This window comes from Crocuta crocuta, unplaced genomic scaffold (assembly GCF_008692635.1).
Source record: "Crocuta crocuta isolate KB4526 unplaced genomic scaffold, BGI_CrCroc_1.0 scaffold327, whole genome shotgun sequence".
Taxonomy (NCBI): domain Eukaryota; kingdom Metazoa; phylum Chordata; class Mammalia; order Carnivora; family Hyaenidae; genus Crocuta; species Crocuta crocuta.
This window is the reverse complement of record NW_027529176.1, coordinates 1,498,502-1,508,759: the sequence shown is the minus strand read 5'-3', so window position 1 is coordinate 1,508,759 and position 10,258 is coordinate 1,498,502. Positions and strand designations below refer to the sequence as shown.

Here is a 10,258-nt window from a genome sequence, read left to right as displayed (position 1 = left end):
GAAAGAGTGCTGTCGAGTTGGGGCAGGGGTGCGGCCCTCAGCTCCCGCTGGGTGCCCATCCCTTGGGGACCATCTGTGTCCTGGGGCTGAGGAGGGGCGGCGGGGCCACGGCCTTAGAGGGACGGACGATGATCACTGCCATCAGGGAGCCCCCAGTCTGCACAGGTCTCTGCAGGCTCCCCGTTCGGGGTGGGCTTCTCCCTTCCCGCAGTCAGGTCGGGACAGCGGAGAGGAGAGCCAAGGCCACGGGCGCGGGCACATGTCAGCGTGGGCGGGGGGCTGAGGGCCCACCCACACTGCCCGTGCGGGACCCTGACTTGGGCACAGGGCGGGGGGGAGCAGAGAGGCCCGGGCACGGGGAGAAGGGGGCCAGGAGAGGACGGCGCCTGTGCCCAGAAGCTAAGCTCTGTGTGTGTGTGCCTGAGCACGTGTGTGTGTGTGCACCTGAGCACGTGTGTGTGTCGGGGGGAGGGAGGGTCCGCATGGGTGGACGTGTCGGCACCTGTCAGAGTACGAGTGTGATCGGTGTCCACACGAGCATGTGTGCTCTCGTGGCGATGCTGGTATAGGCGTGTGAATGCGTGTGTGTTCGCTCATGCTGACTTGCTTCCGTTTCTGTTCACACCACTGTATGCGTGTTTCGTGTGTCTCATGTGGTTGCAAGTGTGCTTGTGTGCTCGGTTCGTGTATGCTGGCGTGTGCTGGGTGTGAGCGTCCGAGTGTGTTGTGTGACCTGTGTGTGTGGGAATTAGGAGTGTGCTCACGGTGTCTCCGTGTTGGCGTGCACACGCCCGGGTCTGGGTGTGACTGTGTGTTTCTGGGCGACGTGTGTGCCTGTGCGTGTGACGGTTCCCACTGCCTGCAGCCAGCCCGGCGTAGCAAAGGACGTGTTGAGGCTTGAATGTGGCTCGGGCTGGACCCCTCCCCACACGCACGGGTGGACGCCTGAGGTGCCGCCAGGCGCTCCAGCGCCATTTTGCTTTGAGAGAATCTGGTCTAAATGAGTCATTCTCATCCCACTCGGGAGAACTTTCCCCTCACCCTCCTTCTGAGTGTTAGTGTTACCCGCCTCTGNGCAAAGGACGTGTTGAGGCTTGAATGTGGCTCGGGCCGGACCCCTCCCCACACGCCCGAGGTGCCGCCAGGCGCTCCAGCACCATTTTGCTTTGAGAGAATCTGGTCTAAATGAGTCATTCTCATCCCACTCGGGAGAACTTTCCCCTCACCCTCCTTCTGAGTGTTAGTGTTACCCGCCTCTGCTGGTGTGGCAGCTTCAGGTGTGCCGTGGAGGGAGGCCACGCTCCGGCCCCTTCCAAGGGCTCAGCAGGCTCAGTGCGCTCTGGATCCCCCACCCAGGGTCCCCCCCAACCCCCGCCCCGTCACCTCCCCTATGGCAACGGCCAGTGTGTTCTCTGTAGTGAAGAGTCTGATTTCTTGTGTCTCTTCCTTTGTTTGCTTATTTGTTTTGCATATTAACTTCCACATCTAAGTGAAGTCATATGGTATTTGTTGCTCTGACTCACTGTTGTTGAGCAAACTGCATTCTAGCTCCACCCACATCAACGCAGATGGCAAGATGGCCTTTCTTATGACTCATGGTCCATCACACGTGTAAATCTCTATGTCTATGGACTTGCAGACAATTGTAAACAATGCTGCAAGAACATAGGCTGCATATATCTTTACGATAATGAAATGTGTTTTCATTTGTTTGGGTAAATATCCAGGGGTGGAAGTATTGCATCAGAGGACTTGTAGCTGTCAGTGTTTGGGAGCCTCCGTGCTGGTCTCGGAATGGCTGCACCAGTTTGCCTTCCCAACAATGGGCCACACGGCCTCCCTTGTCTCCATCCCTCGCCAGCACCTCTTGCTTCTTGTGTGTTGGTTTTAGCCGTCCTGACAGGTGGGAGGTGAGGTGTCGTCGTGGTTTGCATTTGCGTTTCCCTGAGGACGGTGACGTGAGCGTCCTCTCGCCTGTCTGCTGGCCTTCGGCGTGTCGTCCTTGGGAAAGTGTCTGCGTGAGTCCTCCGCCTTCTCCCACCGGGTGGCCGGTTGCCTCCCTGTGTGGTCACAGAACGTCCTTACAGGTTTTGGATATTAACCTCAGCAGGCACGTCATTTACACGTATCTTCCCGCGTTCAGCAGGTTGCCCTTTGCCTGTGGTTGGCTCCCTGCGCTGCAGCTCTTTTGTTCGGTGAAGTCCAGAGAGTTTTATTGCTGTTGTTCCCCTTGCCTCTGAGACGGCAGATCTGGAAGGTTTCTACAGCGGATGTCACAGACATCGTGACTCTGTTCTCGTCTAGGAGTTTATGATTCAGGCCCACGTGTAGGACTTTAATCTGTTTTGAATTTATTTTTGTGTACGGTGTGAGAAAGTCGTCCAGTCTCCTTCTTCCGCACAGTGCCGCCCAGTCTCCCGGCAGCATTTATTAAAGAGGCTGAGTTTCCCCATTGCTTACGCTCACCTCCTTTGTCCTAGATCAACTGACCTGCTAATCACAGGTTTGGCTCTGGGCTTCCTGTCCTGTCCCATGGATCTAGGTGTCTGCTTCTGTGCCGACACCATACTGTCCTGATCACGACCGCTTTGGAGTAGAGCTTGACCTCTGGGACTGTGTTACCTTCAGCTTTGTTCTCCTTTTCCAAGATGGCTTTGGCTGTTCGAGCTGTTTTGCGGTTCCATACGTGTTGCCATTATTTATTCTAATTCTGCGAAACATGCTGTTGGTACCTTGGTAAGGATTGAGCTAAAACTGTAGACTGCTCTGGGGAGCATGGCCACTTGAACATATTGGACTTCCAATCCATAGGTGTGGGATATATTTCCATCTCTACATATATTTCTCTCTGCAGCTTCATTCATTAGGGGTTTACAGTATTCAGGTGCAAGGTTCCCAGCCTCTTGGTTAACTTGACTCCTAGGGATTTTATTGCACTTGGTGCCGTGATAAATGGGATAGTTTTCTTCATTTCTTTTTCTGTTACTTCATTCTTAGCATACAGAAACACAACAGGTTTGTGTATATAATTTTATAACCTGTGACCTGAGTGGATTCATGTACCAGTTCTAGGTTTTTGGGTATCTTAGGGTGGAGCCTTCAGGGATTTGGATATAGTGCATCATGGTCATTGCAAATAGTGAATGTTTTATACTGCTTCCTGTCCCATTTAAGTCCTTCCCACAGCAATCAGACAAGAAAAAAGAAGTTAAAGGCATGCAAATTGGTCAGGAGGAGGCAAAACTCTGGGCTCTGCGTTGACAACATGACAGGAGAGGAGATTTTGCTCCTGCCACAGAGGGGCAGGGGACACCCAGGGACAGGGTGGTGTGACTGGCCCAGAAGCAGCATTCTCAGCAGCAGGGAAGGGTGGGAGGTGACGGTTGCCAGGGGCTCCTCTCTCTGGGGCATGGAGTGGGCAGGCTGGCCAGCCTCTCGCCTGCCCTCTGGGAGAGGGAGAGCCCGGACAGGTGCAGAAGTGCCGGTAAGGGGCCTGCGGGCCTGAGGGACAAAGTCCATGAGCCCAGGCGGCAGGCCCAGGCAGAAGTTCGGGGCTCTGCCCCACCCTAGCCGGGGGCGCCCTGGGCCCAGCACACAAGGCCTCCCCAAGAGAAAGGGCTGGTGCTCGCGTCCACCGGCAGGCCACCTGCCCCCTAGGCCCAGCAGGCAGCTCCCTGCCTCGCCCCTTCCCCGTGGGGACAGGGCACATGGGGTCCAGGGCTGGCCCCAGGCTGCTGACTCGGGTTTCCCCGAAGCTCCTCACTCTGCTCTACAGAAATGGGCCTGAATGGCGCACAAACCGACTGAAGCTGAACCCAGAGCTGCTGTCGCCTCAGGCTGTTCACAAGTACCTCCCCATGGTGGACGGGGTGGCAAGAGATTTCTCAGATATGCTCAAGTCGAGAGTGCTGCAGAATGCCCGGGGAAGTCTGACCGTGGACATCAAGCCCAGCATCTTATACTACACCATAGAAGGCCTGTGGGGTCACGGTGGGGGCGGGGGGCGGCCTCTGGGGAATGGGGCAGGCCACCAATGGGGTGAGAGGCCCCCCGAGTCTGTCAGCCACCCTGGACTCAGCAACCATTTCCTCTCCACAGCCAGCAATTTAGCCCTTTTTGGAGAGAGGCTGGGCCTCCTTGGACACAGCCCGAGTGCTGCCAGCCTGAACTTTATCCGGGCTCTGGAGACCATGTTAAAGTCCACCACAGAGCTCATGTTCATGCCCAGGGCCCTGTCACGCTGGACAAACACCAAGGCGTGGAAGGAGCACTTTGAGTCCTGGGACTTTATCTTCCAGTATGGTGAGGGCCGGAGACCCGGCAAGTGCTGGATGCCAGGGACACCAGGGTCCCCAGTCTCCTCTCACCACGTCCGGGGGAAGGCTGAGGTCACATGGGGAGGGCTTTGTGGCCCTGAGAGGCTTGGCTGCAGGGCCGGGCATTGCTGGGCTGGTCTTGGCACTTGGCCCAGGGGCAGGTGGGCTGAGGGCATGGGCATGAGGTCGAGTGCTGCCCAGCACCAGGCCCGGCCCTGCCTCTCTGTGCCCCACAGCCAACAATGCCATGCAGAAGCTCTACCAGGAGCTGGCCCTCGGCCGCCCACGGCACTACAGCGGCATCATGGGGGAGCTGCTGATGCACGCGGACATGTCCCTGGAGGCCATCAGGGCCAACTCCATCGAGCTCACCGCCGGGAGCGTGGACACGGTCAGGCCAGCAAGCAGCCCTGCCCTAGGACACGGTGCCTCGTGACCACAGGCTGCCCCCCCACCCCGCCAAGTCCCTTTCTGAGCCGACTGAAGGCTCTGACTTGGGGTGGGGGGCACGGAAGGGGTGGGATGCCCCGCTCCCTGCCCGGTGCAGAGTGGATGAGCCCGGAGACATGAGCAGCACAGACACCACTCAGACGCCTGGGTGCCGGGAAGGGGGCACGGGCCGCGATGCGGCTGGAGGGCTGCCTGTACAAGGGACCCTTCCCAGGGACAGAGTACTTTTGGCTCTTGTCAGAGATGCTTTGACTGGTGACTGAAGGGCCGCCCAGGGCTCCAGCTTGCGGGAGAGAGAGCAGATGGCACGCAGCATGGGGGGTGCAGGCGGGCCCCAGGGTCATGTAGCAGCATCTCCGATGTCCTGCTCCGGGCCGGGCACCCAGGCCTCTGAGAAGAGGCACAGACGTGCGGGGGGGAACTCCCTGAGCGGAGGCAGACGGGCAGCCAGAGTGAGGGGCTGGGTGGCCGTTCGTGTTCAGACTCTAGGTCTGAGCTAACCTCCCTGTGGGTACCNCTGTGCACTGACAGCCTGGATCCTGCTTCGGATTCTGCGTCTCCCTCTCTCTCTGCCCCTCCCCCACAAACACTCTGTCTCAATAATAAATAAATAAATCTAGAAAAATCATTAAAAATAAAATAAAAAAAAAATACCTGACCTCCACTCCCGGGACACCTGTTCTCCCGGCAGGTGGGCCTGGGCTGAGGCTGTGCTCAGCCTGTGCATTTGGGTGGCTGTTTCCGGTCACCAAGCCCGGTTCCTTGCCCAGGGCCATGTTTTGTGTGAATTACTCAGCCCGGGGCTTCCCCGAAGGCTCCACTGGTGCAGGGAGGACCTCAGCCCACCTGAGGGCATTGATCCTGGTTGGGGGGGAGGGGATAGTCTCCACCACAACCCCAGCCCCGTGGATCCCAATCCCTTGTCTTCTCCCGATCCTGGGGGCAGAGTTGTGCACCCCGTCGTCACTGCTGCTCTTGTCTTCCGCAGTCCTGCCTCCCGCAGGCTTCAGTCCAGACCCCTGGTCCTCCCGGGCCCCCTGCCTCGCATCCTTTCCAGACCCAGACCCACACCCGCCCCGGGGGCTGCTGTGCAGGCGCCTCCCTAGTCTGTGATTCTTCTCATTTGGGGAATTTGAGGGGGGGGGCTGTCTTTTTTTTTTTTTCGAGTGTGTGATTATTTATAATTTCTAGAAGGGGAAAGAGTTTCAGAAGATCAGCCTCATGATTATGCCAGGTGGTGGACACCCTTGCAGGGGCTCAGACGTGGAGGGTCGGCAGTGGATCCGCTGGTGGCCTCCCTGGCGGGTGGGGGGCTGACCGTGCATGTGGCACAGCCTCACCGCTGCTGACCTCAGTCTCACTTTCTTTGCAAATGTTTTTTCACCTTCCTGCAGAAATATCTGCCTCTTTGCAAGAGAGGTCTTGCGAGTCCTGGCCGTTGGCGATGGTCGTAGGTCGGCCACAGAAATGCCTGCCCGCATGTCACACGGCCAAGTGCACTCTTTCATTCTGTCTGTCGGCATATCTACTGGGATCTTCTGCGCACCAGGCAGTGTGCTGTGCAGGGTGCTAAGGACACGTTCTTGTTCTCAGTGCGTCCAAGACTAAGCTACAGATTTAGGCGTCAGCGTATTTATTTCGGTCATATTGGTAATGTCAGAAATACACACCACAGAATTCTCTTTCAATAAAAGGTTTGCTAATTTTTGGTGTGTCCGTTTTGGTGAATGAATGGCTAGTTGCTGACTAGCCACCAGACAACCAAAAATAGAGATAAGTATGTAAGTGTTCACGTACGACGATGTTTGGCGTGTGTTAGCTAAGCAGTGACAGTTAGAGCGACGTTGCACTGGGTCACACTTTCCTGCGGACACACTCGCCCATATGCACACTCGTGTTCAACCACACACAAACATGTATTCTGTTGTGAGCAAAACATTAACAGTGAAGAGAAAAGTCTAAAAACCTCTAGAAATCACTGAAATATGCCCGCTGAATTTGTCGTGACAACACTATTTGATGTCAGGAAACAAGAGAACAGTATGTTCAAAGCGCAGATGGAAAATGAGTAACAACATAGGAGCCTAAACACAACTAAATGCAGATTCCCCACACCTGCTGAATGAAGCAAGGACACACAGACAGGACCTCACAGAAGGAATTACTCAGAATTGGCTTAAAAAAAGAATAAAAAGGAGGGATGACTGCGTGGCTCAGTCAGTTAAGTGGCTGACGTGGCTCCAGTTATAATCTCAGTTCAGATTCTGTGTCTCCCCCTCTCTCTGCCCCTCCCCTGCTCATGCTGTCTCCCTGTCTCTCTGTCTCTCTCTCTCAAAAATAACATTTAAGGGGTGCCTGGGTGGCAGTCCATTGGATGTCTAACTTTGGCTCAGGTCATTATCGCACGGTTCATGAGTTCAAGCCCTGTGTGGGCCTCTGTGCTAACAGCTCAGAGCTTGGAGCCTGCTTCAAATTCTATGTCTCCTTCTCTCTCTGCCCCTCCCCTGCTTGCATGTGCGCACTCTCTCTCTCTCTCTCAAAATAAATAAATAAACATTTTTTAAAAATAATAACATTAAAAAAATTTTTTAAGAAAAAAAAGGAAAGTAGGGGCAAGGACACCTGGCTGCTTCAGTCAGTGTAGTGTGCAACTCTTGATCTCAGGGTTATGAGTTCAAGCCCTACATTGGGCCTAGAGCTTACTTTAAAAAAAGAAAAAGAGGGGCGTCTGGGTGGCTCAGTTGGTTGAGCGTCCAACTTCAGCTCAGGTCATGATCTCACAGTTCGTGGGTTCGAGCCCCACGTTGGGCTCTGTGCTGACAGCTCAGAGCCTGGAGCCTGTCTTCAGATTCTGTCTCCCCCTCTCTCTCTGTCCCTCCCCTGCTCATGCTGTCTCTCTCTCTTTCTCTCTCTCAAAAAAATAAAGCATTAAAAAATGTTTTAAAGGAAAGGAAAAGATACAAGGAATGCAAACTAAGATGTAGATATAAAATGTGAGCATGACCACAGCAGCTGCTACCATTCTGTGGCTACACCACTCAGCCACTGACCGTGGACAGCCTATGGGCCACACCCCGCCAGCACTTAGCTTTGAATGTCCCAATGCCATCAATTCCCTGCTCCGATGCGTCTTCATCACTAATCAGAATCAGCTGGTCTTGACCTTCGGCATATGCCAAGGACACTGTGTTGACGTTCAGCCTTTCATCCGCCCCGTCAGGGGCTCCTGGACAGCACCGGGCTCCCTTGCCAATGATGCCAATGACAAGAGGCGGTCCCTGCTTACAAGCTGCGGGCATCCCTGCCGGGTCCCAGGAAGCCTGAGCAGTTTTAGCTACAGCCCTGTGACTTGGACAGACGGGTTAACCCCGTCTGGTGCTCTGGATGTTTCCTTCATCTGCAAAACACTACTGAAGGCATAACGGCAATGGCTGTAAGGACAGAGCACTGCCCCACGTTTTGTAGCTGCCACATATAAACAAGGCGACGATGGAGGGATGGTCATTAGTCCGCCTTATCCATTCGCTGATGGAGCCTCAAAATATGAAGACCTTTGCCTGAGGACACAGACTAACCTGGGAGACCATGAGGATTGGAGCCCTTGCCCCTGCGGCCGCCGGGTTCCTGGCGGTGGGGGTGGGGAGGTCAGGGGCCACCGGGGAAGCAGACCCCAGGCGAGTGTCCTGAAGGACTCTGGGTCCAACTGGGACCAACTCTGGGGTTCGGTGGGGTCTGTGGGCCGCAGGGCCCTGTATTACCTCCAGGCCTTTTCCACCTTCGCCCGGACACGGGTCCTGGGAAGTATCCACACAGCCCCCTCGCCCCGGCAAACTGGACTAACATGTCTCCCCAGAGACGGACACCAACTTGCACCCCCGCCAGAGACAGTGTGCACACACGCTCGGCCCAGGCCCCGTGACCCCCAGGCCTCTGTCCAAGGAGTCCTTCCCCTGCACATGCGGCTTCCCACCCAGGTGGGGCCTCCAAAGGCCCGGGGTCCGGTGCGACCTGCACGGCTCTCCTTCCGGCAGCCCCCAAGGAGGCTGTGCTTTCCCAGACCTCGTAAGACTCTTCGCTGTTCTCCCAGAGAGAAGAGAAGCCAGGAAACACCTGCTACGGAACAGCCACCTGGATCCGCTGTCCTTCCTTCCAGATGACATCTGGGAGAGGCGACGGCCACCTGGAGGCGGCGCCCAGGGGAAGAAAGCCCGCACACTTCAGATGATCCAATCCCTGGGAGCCTGTGCACAGTCCCTCGTGTCAGATGCTGCTGGGAGGAAGACCCAGACGTGGGGAGCCATTGGCCTGGCCTCTGCTGGGGTGACGTGCCCTGGCCACCCCTGGGGACCCCAGGAGGAGCAAGACAGAGCGGCATTCTCAAATCAGCTGTCCGTCTGGGGAACAGTGAGCCCAATCACAGGAAGCCCTGGGGGTCCAGAATGGTCCACACCAGGCCCTGGTCTCAGTCTAGGAGGAGGGCAGGATGTCCTGACAGTCTTCCAGGAAGTGACCCATGTCTGGGGGGAGCAGAAAGGACCTGTCCCCACCTGAGGACAGTGGCCAGGACTGCCTACAGGGCTGGGCCCGCCCCTGCCGAACACCACTCCGTCTGCGCGGGGCTGGGATCTGGTGCAGCGAGGAAACTGAGACCCCCCCCAAGATGTGCCCCGCCCCCCCAGGCGCCCACACGAGTCTTCCGTGGCCGGATGTTAGCTCCTGGCCGCCGTGGCCATAGACGCAGAGTCGGCGCCCACTGGGCCGGGAACGGCTCCGAGCCTGGCTCNTGGGCCCCAGCGCCAGGCAGCCTGCCCAGCCGACCCAGGCAGTGATGGAGGGAGCCCGGAATCCGGTCCCCAGCCACCGGAGGGAGCGCTCCCCCTCCATCCCAGACCAGGCCCCGGAGGCCACTCGCAGGGGCTGAGGTCTGACCAGGGCGTGCAGGCCGGCAAGGTGGAGGGGCTGCGGGCAGACCCGGGCCACGGCGCGGGTGCCACCTGGGAACACCAACCTGCCCTCGCGGGGGAGATCCGCTGTGAGAACGCCCCGCAGGCCAGCCCTGTGGGTGGCGAAGGACTGGGGTCCCCGACCTGGCCTTCTGTGTGTCCCCCGCTGACAGCCCCTCCCTGCTGCCGCCCCCAAGGCCCACTCAGACCCTCCTCCCCGCCCCCCTCCACACCGGGACCTCTGGCCGTCCTGCTCCTCTCCCGCTTACAGGGCACGGCGCCCTCGGGGCGACTTCTCCATCAGGCAAAGGAGGCAGGCCATCCGTGCTCTGAGACGAGGGAAAGGTTTTCATTTTCATTTTTGAAATGACAAAGAAAGACTTATAATAATACTGTATATGTGATAAGACATATAATAATGTCAGAATCCAACCTGGAAGACTGATGCCTCTGGCAGGTGAAGTCATAAACTTGTGAATTTTTCTTTTCTTTTTAAATTCTTTTTTTTTTTTAATTTTTTTTAATTTTATTTCTAGGATAGAGAGAGAC

General features: G+C 56.7%; 1 protein-coding gene across 1 annotated transcript in view; it reads left to right on the top strand.

Moving 5' to 3' along the window:
* Positions 1-10,042, top strand: part of LOC144226680 (cytochrome P450 11B2, mitochondrial-like) — a 10,835-nt gene extending 793 nt beyond the window's left edge. The window contains exons 3-7 of the mRNA XM_077758141.1: positions 3,776-3,975; positions 4,099-4,302; positions 4,553-4,712; positions 9,656-9,828; positions 9,981-10,042. Of these exons, the coding sequence (XP_077614267.1) occupies positions 3,776-3,975; positions 4,099-4,302; positions 4,553-4,712; positions 9,656-9,828; positions 9,981-10,042 (799 nt within the window). The remainder of the gene's footprint in view (positions 1-3,775; positions 3,976-4,098; positions 4,303-4,552; positions 4,713-9,655; positions 9,829-9,980) is intronic.
* Positions 10,043-10,258: the final 216 nt, after the last annotated feature.